The sequence below is a fragment of the Mangifera indica genome, chromosome 8, assembly GCF_011075055.1.
Source record: "Mangifera indica cultivar Alphonso chromosome 8, CATAS_Mindica_2.1, whole genome shotgun sequence".
NCBI lineage: Eukaryota > Viridiplantae > Streptophyta > Magnoliopsida > Sapindales > Anacardiaceae > Mangifera > Mangifera indica.
The window spans coordinates 9,416,068-9,435,479 of NC_058144.1; the positions used below are offsets into that span (position 1 = coordinate 9,416,068).

Below are 19,412 nucleotides of genomic sequence, written 5' to 3' on the forward strand. Positions count from 1 at the left end.
CTCCGATGTTCAATATTGGGCCGACGACATTTGGATTCGATGGAATCTGGATGAAGAGTTGAAACTCTTCGTCTGAACGACAATGACGATCCACATGAGAAGATCAGTCTCTTCTGGATTCCGTCTGGATTTCTAGTTAAACATTCCTAAACTAAATGATAGTAGTAGACTATAATCATTGTAGTCTAATGTGCAGATACAATACTTATATGTCTTGATCAATTTCTTTGATTATTTCATCCAGTTGAGCGTCACCAAGACCAAACTTTTGGTAAGCCTGTTGAAGCTTATCAATGGTTATATAAAACCGAGATCCCGTCTGTATTTGTTTAATAGGTAAACTCAAAGTATAGTGACTAGACCTAGAATCACTATACCAAGTAAGTCAAAGTTTTATAAATATGATAGAGATTCAAATTTAAACTTTTATTTTAAAATTTTTAATATTTTACTAATTTTGTTAATCTTTAAAGTCGAACATGACATATTTGATAGTAGTTAAAATGTTTATTTTTAATATTAAGCAATCATGGAATGGTCATACTCCCATTGATTATGCCAGGCGCTGGTTGTTTCTATTATGTGAGACAACTTAAGCACAATACAAGGACAGTACCTTGATGTTGCAGAATCACCAAAATCTCCTTTATTGACTTTACAACATAAAACCAGTTGACCATTAGGTCATATTTTAGACCGGCATTAATAAATTATGGAAGTTTGGAGGTCAAGTTTCCCCAACAACAATAAAGGATAGATTTGGGTATCTAATTGAAGGAACTGAACACGATAATGTATTTATATATTTTTTAAAATTTTTAATAACTAATAAAATTTTATTTGTTTGATATATGTTTGTAGGCCATGAAAATGCCTAGGCTGCTTTTTATTATTATTATTTTTTGCATTATTATTAAATGGATGGATGTTTAATTATTATAATTGCTTGCGTGTGAATATTTTTTTAGGTTATTAAACATGAAAGAAGGGTAACTACTTTGACATCTATTCGTATTAAGGCTACAATCCAATTGTGTTTTCATTTTCATTAATTGAGCTACTTTAGCAAGTTTCAGGTTTTCAACAGGAGGAATTTAAACTTTTAAACCTTTTTTGGGTGATTCTTTGGTCAACTGCATACGAAATATGCACTATGTCAGACAGAACTTTAAAAGAATGTCATTTATGTTATATATATATATATATATATATATATATATTAGACAAATCGGATAAGATGCCTGGAGACAGGAAGTGTCAAGAAACCCTAAAAAAACAGTAAAATACACATATAATCTAAACACAGACATAATATTTACCTGGAAAATTCAATAAGGAAAAACCATTATCAAAAGACAGGAAGTGTAATGAAAAATTTATCCGTCAAGTCAAAAGGTCCATATACTTCTCCTAAACCTCAGGACAATTTTGTGCGTATAAGATATAAACCAAAACAAAGGTTTGGCATTAGGTATAAACAGTTTTAGTCTTAGCATAAGAAAGAAAAATTAACTCTTCAGAATAGAATTTAGGGGTAAAAAATTAAACAATTTTCTGTAACATTACATGGGATGAAAAATAAAAGAATGAAAAAGCCTGACTATTTCATAGGAACACTGCATTCTCCTCTGCTTACCAGGAAACACGGCAATTCCAACAGTGTTTTACAGGTTGAGTGCCATATTTAACAAAGAATCTCCTTTGAAGATGCAATTAACATACTCATGTTTATCTCTCCTAACCGAAAAAGCAGGCTTCTTTGGAGAAAGGATATCTGCACTTTCATTTTTGAGCATGTTATAAACTCTAAGCATGGTCGATCTAGCTGCAGGAATTTCCTCAACACTACTTGCATTCATCTCTTTAGTTTCAATGAAGAAGAAGAATCATCCAGTGATGAATCAAAAAGCTTCATGCTTTCACCTGCTCTCCACAATCCATACCCCTAAAACGTTGCAGATTCCCATACAGATTTCAATAGACTGAGATTTTGTCTTTTAATATTAGTATTAAAAAACTAATTACATATTCCAACAAGTTTAGATTTTCACTGGAGGCATAATAGCATGTTGTCTTCTGGCCGCTTATGATCTGCAGAAGAAGAACTCCATAGCCATAAACATCGTACTTCATGGAGTATCTACCTTTTCTTACATATTCAGGAGGAATATGGCCACTGCAATTCAACATAGCAAAGAAAAGCCATTATTCAACACATAACGCTTACAGAAATGTTGTGTCACAGATAAACTTAGGCAAATTAATTACTTACTATGTTCCAACTATGCAGCTTATGTTAGCTTTGTATTCATCTTTTCTGAAGGCTCTAACCATGCCAAAATGTGATATTTTGGAATTCATTTTGCCATCTAACACATAACATACATAAACCAACTTAATATACACAATACAAAATATAATTAAAAAACCTAAATAATTCAAAACTATAAGGATATATTAGTATTTTAAGTAAAAATATTAATTTAAATGAGACAAGGATTGGGACGGAGACAAAGACTAGACCGGGTAGGGTAGGATGGGACGGGTGAGGCGGGGTGGGGTAGGATGAGAGGGGATGAGACTCGTGTATTCCCATCCTCAATTACGGAGATATTTTTATTCTCATTCTCGTCTTTTTTCCCATTTCTATTATACAATCCTCTCTCTCTATTAGAATAAAAATGATTAAAATCCTCTTTCAAATTGAAATTGTCATCTTTTCACAGAATCACCAAAATTTCCTTTATTGACTTTGCAATATGTATAGTGTTTTTCTTAAAGGTGCTAAGCATGATAAGTTAGACGTAAAATTATTATGACCATTAGTACATATTTTAGCCTGACATTAATAAATTATAGGAGTTTGGAGGTCAACTGCCCCGACAACAATAAAGAATAGATTTGGGTATCTAACTGAAGAAACTGAATACGATAATTTATTTATAATTTTTTAAAATTTTAATAACTAAGGAAATTTTATTTGTTTGATATATGTTTGTAGGCCTTGAAAGTACCGATGTTGCTTATTATTATTATTATTTGCGTTATTATTAAATGGATAGATGTTTAATTATTATAATTACTTGCATGTGAATATTTTTATAGGTTATTAAACATGAAAAGAAGAGTAACTACTTTGATATATATTCGTATTGAGCTTACAATCCAATTGTGTTTCATAATTTTAATTTTGATTAATTGAGTTGTGTTAAGGTTGTAATTGAAATTTATTTGCTTGATAATTTATTAATAATTATATTTTCATTAAGCGTTTGACAAAATAAATTATAATACTATTATGTAAAGATAACAATTCTGACATGAATTTAGGGGTTTCGACTAAAACAAAGAGGAGTTTCTTGATAGAAATAGAGAAAAAAGATGAAAAAATCTCCGTAATCGAGAATAGAGACACATGTGTCTACTCTCTACCCCGCTCTACCAACTCTGCTCACCCTACCAACTTCACTCACCCTGCCACGCTCTGCTCCACCCTCGTCTCCATTCATTTATATTAATACACTTACTTAAAATACTAATATATTTTTATAGTTTTAGATTATTTAGATTTTATAAATTTATTTAGGTTTTTATTATATATATTAAAGTCGCTAATATATGATATTTGTGATATTTGAAATAGTTGGTTGATTTTAATTTTATTTAATTTTGTTATTTTATATATTTATATTATATTTAAAAAGTATAAGGAAGAAATTTTTTTTCTTGGAGAGATAACAAAGACGGGGATTGAGATCCTCTTTCCACCCTTCTTAATGTTGTGGTTTTATATGTCACTTTATAGTAAAAAAAAGTTATTATTTTATTTTGAGTCAAACAAAACAATTAAATAATATTATATATATTTATTTATTTGTAATAGTTATATGATGCAAATAGTGCTCATCAATTTACACATACAAATGTGCAATTTTTGGTATTTTTATGAGGATTAATTATTCAATTTATTAGGTAATAATTTACTTTAAACTTATAAAAATAAAATAAATAAAATATTTGTGAAACTAATATATGACAAAAAGAAAATGAACTTTCGGTTATATAATATGAATTGATTTATTTTAATATTTTTTATTTTATCATTAGTTTATAGTTATTCTTTCTTTTTTTTCTTTTTTTTGACGTTAATAGTATGAATTGGTTCATCATTTGAAACTACAAATTTTATTAATATTTTTTAGAAGTTTAGTAAGTTACTTTAAAGTTCAAGGCCTGCCACAGCTTGTAGTGAAAACTCCAACATTTTCATGGTTGGCATACTCTATATATTTTCCAAGCAGGCAATCTTAATCAAACGTTTTGCTCCTACATATAGGTCCTTACTGGAAGAACTACGATTAACCAAAACCAAACGGTACAAAGTTGATAGCCTGGAATCGAAAATCTCGTAGTTTTAACCCCCAACTAATAATGCTTCAAGGGTAAAATTTAAATAAAATTATATATATTTTAATAATATTATTAAAATAATAATTTTATTTTATATTTAACTGAAAATTCTTAAAAGAAATTTATGAATGGGTGGATATTTGAGTTTTTAAAATCTTGTAGATATAAATTTGTAATTACACCAAACCTTGGGTGGCAATGATTTTTTGGCCTCTCTCTCTCTCTCTCTCTCTCTCTATTTATATATATATGCGCGCCATGCATGCATGCACACACGATGGGAATGAAAGAGCTTACGTAAATGAATCTGGCTTTTATTGAGGAAATTTTTATAGAATAATTAAGAGCTCAAATAATGGAGGAAGAAACATAAACTTAGAAGAAGATGATCATAAAAGGAATAATGAATATATGATTAAACTTGAGATGGCCGAGGCCTTTAATAGTAGTATACATTTTTTGAACTGCTTCTTCTTTTATTTCATTTTAACTAACACAATACATTTTGAAACCTGAGAATCATAATAAAAAAATACACACACGGAAAATAAAAAGAATCAAGAGACTTCAATCATCTCTTTCTTTCATTTTCAAGCTTTGATAAGAAGCTTAGAAGAAGAGGAAGCCGGCAGCGGCGGCGAAACCGGCAAGAGCTGAGACCTGGAGAGCACCAGCACCGGATGCTTCTTCTTCGCCGGTGGGAGCCTCGGCAGTGGGGGTATCAGCGGCGGTGGAGTCAGTGGTGGAAGGAGCCGGTGGGGAGGAGGTCTCATCAACGGGGGAGGGGGCGGAGGCGGATTCGGAGTTGGAGGAGGATGGGGCCTTGGAGGAAGATGTCGGAGCTTCGGAATCGGAGGAAGGAGACTTGGAGGGGGAACCGCCGCTGGAGGACTTGGGAGCTTCGGAGGAATCAGTGGGAGGCGGAGTTTGCTTTGACGGCGGTGGAGAATTTTTCTTTGACTGCTGTGGAGGTGCGGCGGTAGGCTGGCCTGATGGAGCAGCCTTGGGAGACTGAGCGGAAACTAAAGCAGCAACCGCCAGGAAAGCGAGGGCAAAAACGACGACGAATTGACGTGCCATTCTTTCTTCTTTTAAGAGGATTCTGAAGATTGCAGTAAGTCTCCTCTAAGTACAGAGAAGTACTGCTGCAGGTATGAGATGAAATGGAAATGGGAAGAAGGGAAAATTTATAGGATTGAAAACGTAAAGGAAGTTAAAGAATGTGTGGAAATAAAATGGGATTACCTAAAACTTAATATTAACCAAGGATTATTAACATATGCTTGACCAGTTCACTTGGTGGGGAACAAACTTAGTTAATAATAATAATAATTTAGTTTCTAATGACACGTGATTAATATGTTTAACATGTCTGAATAAATAAAAAAAGGGGAATCCAAATTAATAAAAAAACTAAATTTATGATATTTACTCTAATACCCATTAATTTCTTTAATAAATATTTATTCGTTAATTACGGAAAATGAATAAAAGCAACTAAAAAAGGGTTAATAACGTTGAACTTCCGTTAAGTGTCAACATTTTTTCAGACGCACATCGAAGATCATTAGGTTAACGGCTAAACCTGAAAATCTAAATGGTGGGCAGAGTTAGGGTTTCGCCTTCCTTAACATAGTAAGATTTGTAATTTGAAATTCTAAAACCCAAATCTTCTTTTCCCTTTAATGTTCTCTGTCATTCCAGAACTTCGTTCTCTAAAATAGTTTCTCTCTGATTCCAGTACTCTTAAATCCCAAGTCAGAGAGATGGCAGAGGAATGCGAAGACATGATTCAGAGAAGTTTCAGAAGTTATTTTTCCAACTACTTCTGACTTGTTGTGACTTTACTAGGGTTGAGGTTTTTAGGATCTTCAGTTTTAGATTTTAAAGTATTTTCACCGAGTCAATGCAGTTGATTTGGAAATAAATCACATTTTTTATGGGTAGCGCCAATGGTGAAATTCTTGAAGGAGAATTTAGAGAAAACTGGGTGTGCATTTGGGGGCAATTTTATCAAGGATTTTCATTGTGATCACTGATCAAGGCTTTCGGAAGCTTAAGCACCAGAACAAGGAAGGTGCATTCTGGAGTCCTTTTGATATCCCTGAAAACTTGTTCAAGCAGTTGAAAGTATTCTGTCTATTATGAAGCACTTCCATTCAGAATTCTGATTCAATAATAATAATAATAATAATAATTATAATTAATTAAAAAAGTCTATGATTTGAATAAAGCATTTAATTAGGATAAGAGTTAGGAGAATAAGATAAAATAAAATAGTTGAATTGAATATTATTTAAATTTAAAAGTTAAATATCCATAAAAGAGGAAAAAAAATTATTATTTTGGTATTTTAGATAACCGCGAATATGATATTTATTTAATATTAATAATATTTGTGTTAGGCCTCCAATGAATTTTTTAGAAATTACATTTTTCTATCAATAATTGCCATTTGAAAAAGCATACGAAAAATATAACTTGACCAATATATCAAATATGTCCGTCAAAAGGGCATAATTCAATTATAAAAGATTATACCTTTTTGAGATCTCAGTTAAATATGTTTTAGTCTGATTTAGAGTAATACTATATACATATAACTGAGTGTTATTTTATTATTAATTTAAAATTATTCAATTAATTAATAATATATATTAAATATGTATTTATTTATATATTAAAAATAGATATACATAGTTTTATTATTTGACTTATCGTTACTCCTTGAAGTCACTACACAATATTTTATCGATTTCATGAATCTTAAATCAACTTGGTTCATAAATAAAATTCCTAAAGGTGTTCCCAAATGAAATATATGAGCGAGGGTGAAGAAGTTATTGATAATAATAATTTTCTAAAAAAATTAGTAATGAGAATTTATTCATATGGCACATTTCATAATGGGCCACCCATGTTTGGACAAACCAAAGCTGAGGCCCAATCTGAAAATGGACCAGATTAGTAAAGAGATTTATGAATACAATAGCCCATAAAGGAGGAAACTGTGAAAAAGTAACTTGTTTTTCGTCTCACTGTCCTCGCAACGAAACTTGGCGGTTCAGCCTCATTTATCTTTCTCAGTTCGCATTGGTCAGTGATCTTGTGTAATTCAGCTTTCACTAAACTTATCCAGATATTCGATTTTTCAGTGTGAATTTCTCTCAGGTAATCTCGCTCTTTACTTCCGAACACAAAGGTCATTATTTTTGTTGGATTTATGTTAGGTTTTGTCTTCTGTGGGTGTAATTATATCAAGTTAAGAGCATATTCAACTTTCATTGGGCAAAAACTGTTGTAAATCAGAACTTTGTATTTGAAACAGAAAGGGTATTTGTTTTCAAGTAGCATTTGGTAGCGAGATTTCCTTTTAAAGGCATCTAAGCATTGATCGTTTTTATAGAAGGATTGAACTTTTTATGATTGTAATGTAGATATTTATGATGGAATAGGAATAACTTTTTTCGTGGTTTTTTTTTTTTTCCCCACTTTTTTTATGTTTTCTGCTTTCCGAAGATTGAAGGATTTACAGGGGACCCTAGTCTGAAATTCGTTTTAACTGATCAAGTTCTGGAAATTTTTGGATTGCCAAAAAAATGAAATGATATAGTGGTTTGATAGACTATCGTTCATATATTGCACGGAATTGATTCAACTACTATATTCTTTAATCATCACGTATTTTATCAGTAAGGGTGTTTTTACTGTGTTATGGAATCTACTTGTCTTTTTATTAGTTATGTTCTACCCTCTTTCGTTATTTATGTTGTTCAAGGATCCTAGCGTTTGTACGTTGGTGTCCTGGTGACACAAGCTAAATCCCAAGTCAGAGCGATGGCAGAGGAATCAGCCGTGAAGTCATCACCCACTGTTATGGGCAGTGGTGGTCTAACTGTAGAGGAATGCGAAGACATGATTCAGAGAAGTTTCAGAAGTAATTTTTTCACTCCTTTTGACTTGTCATAACTTTACTAGAGTCTAGGGTTTTAGGATCTTCAGTTTTAGATTTTGAAGTATTTCTCACCGAGTCAATGCAGTTGATTTGGAAATAAATTACATTTTTTTGGGTAGCCCCAATGGTGAAATTCTTGAAGGAGAATTTAGAGAAAACTGGGTGTGCATTTGGGGACAATTTCATCAAGGCTGTTCATTGTGATCAAAAAGTTAGCGGGGGCTATGTTGCTGGTGAAGGGGTATTTTATTTTCTATTTGTAGATTTAGCCGTCTACTGATTTACCTTCTGATTGATTTAATTTAAACTGAATTGGCTTTGATTCTCTTGGTTGAAATTTACCATATTTTATCTCTTGCTTTTTTCATTTTTTCAGTTCAGCTGTGGTTACTAAACAAAATAATTTTATCTGGGAGAGTAAAATAAATATAGTAGTTTAAGTAGACTGAAGCTTTTAGCTGATAAAATTGTGTAAAATCTTTTTACTGTTGATCATGTTATCTTTCAATCAATTGAAAATCTTTTTATAAAATTCATTTCCACTCTATTAGCTTATCTTCTTGCTCTTGTTTTTTAATTTGCAAATCCACATTTATTATTATTAATTTTATTTTTGAAGGAGTAATTCATTTTCTTAGTTTGTTTTCACTTGGTTTTGTGAGCTTGTGTTGTAGATAATGGTGTGTAGTAATCACATGGACATACAAGATGATGTCAACCAAGTAGTTATACATGAGCTAATTCATGCATATGATGAATGTCGTGCTGCAAACTTGAACTGGGCTAATTGTGCTCATCATGCCTGTAGTGAGGTATCAATTTGGCTTTCTGGTGGAAGTTTTATTCTATTCTTCCCCCTTTCCCTCTCATTTTTGGTAGTCAGGTTTATCCATTATTTATGATTTATGTTAATAGATTCGTGCGGGCCATTTGAGTGGTGATTGTCACTACAAACGGGAATTGTTGCGAGGTTACATGAAGATAAGAGGCCATGAACAAGTGAGTTTCAATTATTAGGAAAGACAAGATATAAACTTTTGGCATAGTTTTTATTTTCCTTCTTTGCGGGATTATTATCTGCCATCCATGATTTTATAACAATTCTCAAACAAAGAACTTAATAATAACTGAAGAAGTTTCATCTTGTACATAGTCTGTGAAAGTGAGGAACATGTTTTATATCAGTGAGTAGTGCTTTAATAGTTAACAAGATCAAACAAAAAAACTCGGTCTCTTGATTTTGATTTAACCAAAAGGAATGATAAGAGAGAATTGCCTGACCATCTTGCAAATTCTATGAGAACTACTCAGTCACATTTTTTGTTTGGTAAAGTTTACATTTACAACATAATTAGCGCAGGGAAAAAATGTAGGTAATGATCTTAGTAAATTGTTTCACAATTGTAGTGATAATTTTCATAATGCATTTGAATTAGGTGCAGTCAGGACTACTGATTACTATATTGATGACGAAAACAAAACGTGCTTCCCCGAATTCAAATTGTCATTGTATTTAGCTATTAAAGGAAGTTAACTTTTCGTGCATGATGTGGTAATTAGGTCTTCCATTTCACATCTGCAGTTGCATCCTCCCACATACTGCACATAAAGTTTTTCTCTGAGAATTGTTATATATATTTTTCACTTGCATGATATTATGTTTGTGATAATTTATTTTGTTGAAGACTTTTGATCAAACTTAAGTAATTAAATATCTTGTTTCTGCTCTGGTGTTCACAGGACTGTGTGAGAAGAAGAGCTTTGAAGTCAGTGATTGCTAATCCTTACTGCTCAGAAGCAGCTGCAAAGGATGCCATCAAAGAAGTGTGGGATGTATGTTACAATGATACACAGCCCTTTGACAGAGCTCCTTAAGGCACTGTTAAAGAAAACGCCAAACCAGCTACTACACAAAGAATCATTATCCAAGCAAAAAAATGATTGTTGTCGAAGCGTAGGATTATGCTTTTTAGAAGCATTTGGTATACACAAATATTCATTTATTTCATAGTTTCTCATCATTTATTTCACCATATTTTGACTGATTAATTGGGAGTTTACCCTTTTTTAATTTAATTTTGATGTAAAACAATGATTTTATGTGATTCTTGAGGTCTTATAAAAGAAATATAATAAAAAAAACTCTTCACTTTTTTCCAATGGTCAGCTTATGTGTTCTGTTGATAACGGTTGAGTTACTTCTCATTTTCATATATGGATGTTTATGGGATGTTTCTTTTGTTCTGGTTATCTCATATGAATGTGCCTAATCCTATACATAGCAAACATATGCTTCATTATGAAGTTATTTCTAACCGGGGCTTTGGGAGTACCCTGGATTATGTGGCTCGCTTAACAAGGTATGATTGGGTGCTGATGGTAAGTTCATAGAGTAGTGTTTGAAAGGACAACTGGTGCTCTTATCACTAAATCATGGTTGAAGAATTATCTCAAAAGTCAGTTAAAAGATTTGATTTATAGGCCTGAAGTAAGAAAGTTCTCTGCCACGTGACACCTAACTCTAAATCCCAAATTAATTATTATGAGCTAATTGTGGTACTTATTCAAGCAGAGGATATTAGACACCTCATTTAGCATGGATGCATAGTGCTGGAGGCCAAGGGGAGTTGCATGGTAATTGGTAAATATCTGTGTTTTTTTATCTTTTCTACCAGTATTTTCTGTTGTTGCTTATTGAAACACATAACTTGAAGACTCATTGCCTGTTCCTTGTTTGTATCCATATGAAGCACAAATTGGCGTAAATGGGTAATTTGAAGATTATGAACATGTGATGATGTATATATTTAACTTATTCCTCCTCTCTCTTCTGAAAAATAGATACTTTAAGAGCCCTAGAAAGAACAAAAAGAAGCCCCGGGCATGTTCTGCACATCAACCAAGAGTCAACTTTCCCTAAATTTGTGTGTTGCCTAGATTCATCTCTGGGACATGGGTTCATTTTGTTGGCCAATTTTCTCTGTTAGCGTGGGCCCTTTCGTAATATTTATTCACTAGACATCCTTATGGTGTGCGAGTGTGTGTGTGTGTATATATATATATATATATATCATAAATGTACAGGTGGAAGAAAAAAAGGGTATGAAGTAGAACTAAAATGAAGGTAAAACCGATGATTAGGATATTGTTTTGCCTCCTCTTGCTCAGCCAAGACCAAACATTTGGTGCTAAAACACTTAACCCAGGTAGAAACAAAACTGTTTCTTGCAGGGGTTCTATTATCATATATACATGAATGGATTGTTGCAGAGTGCTAATCAGTTTTGCGTGCAGGGGTGATGGAATTATGGGACACAGAAGGAAGAGAAGAGAATGAGCAAGAGCTGGTGTCCAGATGGTGGTCTGAGGATTATTCTCAGCCACACCGGAGACAACCTGTGCACAATAAGTTGGATCCCAGACCCTGAGAAATTGCCCTCTCTTTCTCTCTGTAGACTCTGATCTATTTTTTCTCTTGCCGCAAATAGTGTTTGTGATTGGGATATAATATTGTAGAAAGTGTTACCGAGCTGTTTTACGGTCTTAGACTTTTGAACTTGTATCATGGAGAAATCTTGTCTTTTAATAAATTAATTACTGGTAAAATTGCTCAGTGTTTACCAGGAGGAAGAATTATGCTGCTTCTCACCAGAATCCTGAAGCCTCTCTAGCCAACCTGAACAACTTTTTCATGAAGTTGCGCCAAAAAATTTGACAGTTCTGAAATTGTAATAATAAAACCCAACTGGGTCGCTTGCCGACTTTGTTTAAGAGTCAAACAATCAAAGTTTTATTCAGAATTATTCTGTATATAACTGTGATGAACATAGATTAAATTGTTACACTGCTTGAAATTGAATAGGCAAATCACTTTCTCCTGTTAGGATGGCTGTTCCTGTGCCTCTATTTATGTCGGTTACTCATGCAGTTTGACCCAGAAAGAAGAAAGAGCAGAAAGAGAAATTCCACTATGACTACATGCTTCTGTTTAGATAACGCATGCATGAGTAAAAGTTGTCAAATCAAATCTCAGTAAAGGTAAATCCCGAAAGACATTGCAGATAATTTGAAGAATAATTTAAATTTTCTTCTTGCTTTCCAAATGATTTATTAAAGATAATGTGTGGTTAATGGTTCATTAACAGATATTAGCGTCAAATATACAAAAGGGGCGAACCAAATTTTCACTGTAATGCATAATTTGAAATTATTAACATGTGATTATGGCTATATTAACCTATTCCTTCTCTCTCTTTTGAAAAATATAGATGCTTTAAGAGCCCTAGAAAGAACAAAAAAGGTCCCCCCGGGCATTTTCTTCACATCAACCAACAATCAGCTTTCCTTACATTCTGTTTTACCATTTTGCCTGGATTCACCACCATTGCTGTTTTTTTTTTTTCAAATAAAATTATAGGTATAAATAAAATCATAACTTTATGTATAATAATGATATATTGTCATATAATTGAATATTTTTTATCTTTAATTTAAAATTATCTAATCATATAATAATATATTATTGTTTGTAGATAAAACATTACTCTTTTTTAAATCTGAATCTCTCCATTAGTATGAACCCTTTTTTCCCTATAATTAGCATTAGATACGAGCTGAACCAAGCTTGAATAGGGTCCGACTTATTTTCGGTGAGTCAAGGCTCGGGCTCACTAAATATGTGTTTGTGTTTAACTCACTTCATAATTTTAGCATTGTGATCGACTCGTACTTAACTCGGGCTCATGTGTTCTAGCTCGAGTTCGTTCTAATTAGCTTTGAGCTCGCATCTCAGGGTCAACAAGCTAAGTTATACGATGTCATTTCAAAGTTTATTTATTAGCAAAATTGACTCATACGAGCCAAGCAAAACAACTGTTCGGGTTTGAACTCAAGCTTATTTTTGTTCATATTCTCAAACTTGCATTTAGATTCGAACTCGTTATTTTATGTTTGTGTTCACACTCATTCAAATAAAATTTATTTCAAATCTAAATAAACTCGCTTCGTATCAAATCCTATCTGCAATCAACGGGAGCCAAAGTTAAGAACAATTTGTATAAACAATTGTTGGTTGGGCCTAGAGTCTTCAATAAATGCGGCCATTTGGTCTATCAGTTAATATAGCCCAATTCTACAGCTTTTATTCCTTTCGACCCAACAAAAAAAAATTCATATTCTACTTTAATCATCCTTAATTTACTAATTAATCTAAATTAATTATTTTATATTATTATATAATTAAATATATTAAAAAGAAAATTTATTATCCCATTACCAAAAAAATGAAGAAAAAAAAAACAATATTAGTGAGGCCTAATTATAATTGTAGTGAAGAGTACTAATAACAAATTCACATTGAAGTGATAATTATCAACCTAATTCATATACATAATTTTGCATTTGAAGATAAAATATTTTTAATAAAAGTTATTAAATAGTTGACACTAAGGTCGTTTGGATGAAATTATGTAAAAATTACTCTAATAATTTATCATTCATTATTTATATTATTTTATTTTATTTATAAATAATAAAAAAATTTATTATCAATGGTACCGTGACAGATAATATTAAAACTAATACAATTACCATCTTTACCTTAGATTTTACAAAATTAGCAGGTAATGTTGATTTTATTATAACTATATTTTTATTTATTAATTTTTTTAATATAAAAATAATATTATTTTCAATTAATATAATAAATAACATAAAAAATATTTTAAAATAATTACACCTCAAGACATTTAAGTAAAATAATATACTAGTATTTTTTTATTATCTTTAACTAAACACAATAATTATTTATTCATACTCATTTTTATTAAATTTTATATAATTTATATATAGTAATCTTCAAGATAATCAATCTTTAAGATAATTTTTTAATTTTAGTAATAAAATATTTTCAAATTAAACGCTCCCTAAATTCATTCAAGAAAAATGATTTTATAAAGTGAAATATATAATTATGTTCAATGTATTATCTCATCTAATCCATACAAAAATTTATACGTACTACCATACAAATTTATTCCTTTTCAATTATCAAATGAAAATTATAACTAAAAAAATTAAATTAAGAAAGAAGATTTATAAAATGAAGAATTTGGACTTGAATTAATCACTAATCAGTGGAGGTGGAACCAAGATTCGGACAAGAACCCAACGCCCAATTGTTGGAATCGAAAAATTACGGAGGTCTTGTAGTAAAGCAAGAGGAACAAGTAATAAAATAAGAGTTAAAATTTCGGACCTCCGAGATATTACTAATGACGATATACTCCTGATATTTCTAAAACAACAAAAATGGCCCTAACTTAATGTTATACTGTTATGAATAAATAAAATTATTTTCAAAATTTGAAGGAGACTTTTACTACTTTATCACATTTTTTTGAGAAGGATTAAGAGATTGTCCCTTAGAAATAAATAATGAGAAAGAACTTAGGGGAGATCCTCATAGAATAACTCGTATAGTTTGTAATGCGATACGTCTATTAGTTTTATCCCCATTTTTCTACCCTCTTTCATATATTTACTTGCCTCTGCTTCTCTCATTCTATCAGAATATATTGCGTTTGTTGGAATATATTAAAATCAGATCATTTTATCGGATATATTGGTTTTTGAGTGTAGAGATCAAAACTCATCTATTACACTTATATATCACTCAGTTTTATCTAGTTTATTATACTTATATACTATTTATTTTATTAGATACGAGCGTTTAATCTCCAACACAGTCTCATTTTGCATCGAACCCATCAACCGCTTTAAAATTTCTTTCTTTTCCTTTCTTCATGGCTCCCGCCTTTGAGGATGCTAACGCACTTGAAGGGCAGACTCAAACTACTTCTTCACCTCAATGTTATTCGAACCTTGATGATTTTTCAAGGAAATATAAGGTTACCGTTGTTGGGAGTGGCAAATCGGGGTAGTGTTGCTGCTAAGCTCATTGCTTCTAACACCTTCAAGCTCAGTTCTTTTCATGGTGTCTACAGACCCTTTCCTTTTGTCGTTTATGTGGGAGTATAGGTTGATGGCGATCAGAAAGTTTTTGTTTTTCTTTCTAATCTAGTTTGTGTAACACAGCACTTGCATGTGGCTGCTTAGAGAAGGAAGTGAAAGAAATATTAAAATGTCTATAAAATCTTGTCCATGCTGTGAGAGTTTAGTTGATTGAAGGACTTTGTTTCTTGGGGTTACCATCGATTGAATGCTGATTTATTTGATTGTTTTTTTAATGAGTTTTGAATGCTTGTAAATAAGCTAATGCAGTTTCAAATGAAAATGCATGTTGAGAATTTGAATGTTTTTACTGAAATTCAGATGAAGTGAGAATGGGGGTTTTTAAAGAGACACTGCCTACTGGCGAGAAGCTTACACATGCCATCAATCGAACCAATGTAACAAAGCTAATGATTGGCTTTACTTGCTTAAACATATTTGTTTCCCTATTTCTCAGTTTGCTGTTATGTTAAATCACTTGCACGGGAAAATGTTAAATATCTCTCTGGAATAAAGCTCGGCAAATATGTAGTTGCAAACCCTGACCTAGAAAATGCTGGTAGTTGTTTTCAAATTTGTAAATGTAGAAAAGGATAACTTTCTTTTCTCCTTAAAGTCTAATGTTGATTATAATTAGGTATTTTTTGCAGTTAAGGATGCAAACTTGTTAGTATTGTAGTCCACATCAATTTATGGAGGGTATTTGCAAAAGACTTGTCGGTAAAGTAAAGGAAGATGTGCAAGCAATTTCCCTAGTAGAAGGAATGGAGGTCAGAAGGGAAGGCCCTTGCATGATTTCCACACTAATCTCTGAGCAGCTTGGCATAAATTGCTGTGTTGATGAGAGCTAACATTGCAAATGAGGTAATTAGTTGATTTTAGAATCTCGTTTTTTAAAAATAAAATGTTCACTTGCTGGGCCTTAAAACCAGACAGTGAATTAGAGACTTCTTATGCATATTGCTGTTGAAAAGTTCAGTGAAGCTACAGTTGGATACAGAGAAAACAGAGAGGTTGCAGAGCAAAGGGTTAAATTATTTAGCACTCCATATTTTGTCATCACTACTGTAAGTGCAATTTGATTATTTTTGATTCAGCGAACCAGTTTTTAGCTGAAATGATCTCAGTAGGGTGCAACAGGAAATGATGATAGGCTGACATATTTTAATTTATGTGGCTAGTATTGTATATGAAACTGATAAAGAAACAATCTGGTTTTAACTATTGTATTGAATCTGTAAATATGTCCAAGATGTGGAAGGAGTTGAACTATGCGGGACCTTGAAAAATGCTGTTGCCATTGCTGCAGGTTTGCAGTGATTCTTCTTGTTCTAATTTATATTTTGCCCATTCTTTTTTTTTTTCTGGTATGATGTAAGATGACTCTTGGCCAAATTAACTGCTAATATGGCAGGTTTTGTTGATGGCCTTGAAATGGGAAATAACACCAAGGTATATGTAAATAATTTTGGCAAGCTTTAGACCATTGCCTGTGTTTCTTTCTTGCTAATCATGGTTATTCATGTGAATTACCAGGCTGCAGTAATGAGAATTGGTCCAAGAGAGATGAAAACCTTTTCCAAGCTGTTGTTTTCATCTGTTAAGGACAGCACCTTTTTTGAGAGCCGTGGCGTGGCTGATCTCATCACAACTTGCTGTAAGGAAGCACGCCAGAGCCTTCATTGTCCTTTCAGTAAAATTTTGCTTTGATAAAATACCGCTTGTGGCAGTGGGAGGACGAAACAGGAAAGTAGCGTAGGCTTTTGCAAAGAACGGTGGAAAAAGGTTAACCTTTATCATTTGGTCGACAGACTTGAGTAGAATTTTGAGTGATTGGTTTTGACCTTGCTGCTTCTCACATGCAGGTCTTTTGATGATCTTGAAGCAGAGATGCTGCAGGGCCAGAAATTACGGGTAGATCCTTCTAAGTCTAATTATTACACTAGGAAAGCTAATGAATTTGATATAAAAGCTATTGAAGGTAGCATTTTGTTGTGGGTGCTATCATCATAATTCTTATCTTTGATCCTAATTTGAAGGGTGTCTCCGCGGCAAGAGAGGTTTATGAAGTGTTGAGCCATCGGGGATGGCTAGAGCTATTTCCACTATTTAACACAGTGCATGAGATCTGTTGAAGATTAATTTGTACTTCTTTAGAGGGATCTCATGTGACACAAGTTCAATGAATACATTTTTAGGTACATTTGACATAAGATCAATATTAACACAACTTTGTTAATGATGTTCATAGCTCAAATTCATGCTCATATATGATTCATACACAAGTTTAAGTTTATGTTCATATATGATCCATGTACAAGTTCAATATTAATAGTGTCAGTTTAATGTTAGAGTATTAATAGTTTATATACAAGTTCAACGTTAGGTTTATGTATTTAAAATTTTAAAAGTTATTTTTATACCAATAAATACCCTAATCATTTTATATTTGAGATATGAATGAAATTTTATAAGTTTTTGTAACAAACAATTCTCTCACGTAAAATCTTTCCTTTCTAAAATCCTTTCTAAAAGCAATCACACGAAAGATTGTTGTCTTTGTCTCAAAGATCAAAATGCTAAATTGATTGCTGAAATGTTTATGTCCAAAAATAGAATGTTTATATTGAATCTCCGTAAAATAGAAGTAAAATGCTTGAAGGTAGATGTGGGAGTTTGGGTGTTACAGAAAAAGAGGGATGTACCTGTTTCAGAATTGAATGAAAATTTGAAGAATTTGGTAAGAGTCTAAGCATAAGAAGTTGGAGGAGGAGGAACTGGACAGGAAGGAGGTAGTAGAGAAGCTAACAAATGCAGAAAGTATTGTTGAAGATTTGAGAAAAACTGCAAAGCAAGAAGCTCAAGACCATTCTACTGAGATTAGGAAGCACAAAGCTGTTTTTATTCAACTTGAGTGGAACCAACGACAACTTGAAGCAGATCTGGGTCGAGCACTTAGGCAAGTTGAAGCTACAAGACAAGAGCTTGATTCGGTCTTGGAGGGAGTCAATTTTGTTGGCTCAGAAACTACACATGGAAATTCTAAAGATGCGCAAGGATTTGGACCAGAAAAACAAGGTTTTATCAGCAATACTGAGGAAATCTAAATTGGATACAATTGAGAAGCAAATGCTTGTAAAGGAGGATAAATTACCGAAGACAAAGAAGAAACAAGTTGAACTAGAAACAGAAAGATTGAATACAACATCAGATTCTAGACATGAAAGACATTCATTGAGAAGGATGCTTGTGAATCAAGTCATTTCATGTCTAGATGCTTAAGCATGAAAAGATATATGATTAAGCTGCAGACATTTTTACAAAATCATTTAAGTTTGAAGATTATCGTGAGCATGTCTTACAGTAAAGAAGATAATTTCAAATTAAGGGGGAGTGTTGGAGATTGATTTGCACTTTTTTATGTGCATCTCATGTGACACAAGTTTAATATTAACACAATTTCATTAATAATATTCATAGCATAAGTTTAAGTTCATGTTTATATACGATCCATACACAAGTTCAATGTTAATAGTGTAAATCTAATATTAAGTTATTAATTATTCATCTATAAGTTTAATGTTAAGTTTATATAGTTAGAATCTAAAAATTTATCTTTATACCTATTCATACTCTAATGGTTTTATATTTGAGATATGAATGAAAATTTACGAGTTTTTGTCATAAACAATTCTCTTAAACAAAGTCTCTCTCTTCTAAAATATCTCTCTTTTCTAACAAGATCTGTGTTGGCCATCTTCCACCAACAGCAATAGTTGAACACAGCGAGCGCAAACCCAGATTAACCATAAGGGAAAGCTCTACTCAGTATTATTGGCTCTTCAGGAATGTAAGTGTGCAGCTGTCTTTTACATATTTCGGGTATAGTTCTCAGAAGTAGCAAGCTTTTCCTTACTTGCCTACCACCAAAAGAAGAGAAGACTAGGTAAAATTTTGGACTACTTATCTATGCAATGTTTGGCTCTGTGATGATGATGGATAATCAGAATTGAAATGTATTCCGTTACAATTTTAC

The 19,412-nt window shown here is 32.2% G+C and overlaps 2 protein-coding genes and 1 pseudogene across 2 annotated transcripts; 2 read left to right on the forward strand and 1 right to left on the reverse strand.

Annotated features, from left to right (window-relative positions):
- Positions 1-5,019: 5,019 nt before the first annotated feature.
- Positions 5,020-5,490, reverse strand: LOC123223949 (classical arabinogalactan protein 6-like). Its single transcript, XM_044647446.1, has one exon. It carries the CDS (start codon positions 5,488-5,490, stop codon positions 5,020-5,022), a length of 471 nt encoding a protein of 156 aa, XP_044503381.1.
- A 1,939-nt stretch (positions 5,491-7,429) lies between these two features.
- Positions 7,430-10,529, forward strand: LOC123222623 (mitochondrial inner membrane protease ATP23-like). Its single transcript, XM_044645480.1, has 6 exons — positions 7,430-7,581; positions 8,189-8,347; positions 8,485-8,606; positions 9,040-9,177; positions 9,281-9,364; positions 10,106-10,529. The coding sequence occupies exons 2-6, from the start codon at positions 8,248-8,250 to the stop codon at positions 10,238-10,240; spliced, it is 579 nt and encodes a 192-aa protein (XP_044501415.1). The 5' UTR covers positions 7,430-7,581; positions 8,189-8,247; the 3' UTR covers positions 10,241-10,529.
- Positions 10,530-15,150: 4,621 nt separating this feature from the next.
- LOC123223950 lies at positions 15,151-19,277 on the forward strand (annotated as a pseudogene).
- The last annotated feature ends 135 nt before the right edge of the window (positions 19,278-19,412 follow it).

Excerpts from the sequence above, each read along its gene's own strand:
- LOC123223949 (XM_044647446.1), bottom strand. The coding sequence starts at position 5,490 with ATGGCACGTCAATTCGTCGTCGTTTTTGCCCTCGCTTTCCTGGCGGTT.
- LOC123222623 (XM_044645480.1), top strand. The coding sequence starts at position 8,248 with ATGGCAGAGGAATCAGCCGTGAAGTCATCACCCACTGTTATGGGCAGT. Across the intron at positions 8,348-8,484 it reads GATTCAGAGAAGTTTCAGAA|CCCCAATGGTGAAATTCTTG; the intron begins GTAATTTTTTCA and ends TTTTTTGGGTAG. Across the intron at positions 8,607-9,039 it reads GCTATGTTGCTGGTGAAGGG|ATAATGGTGTGTAGTAATCA; the intron begins GTATTTTATTTT and ends CTTGTGTTGTAG.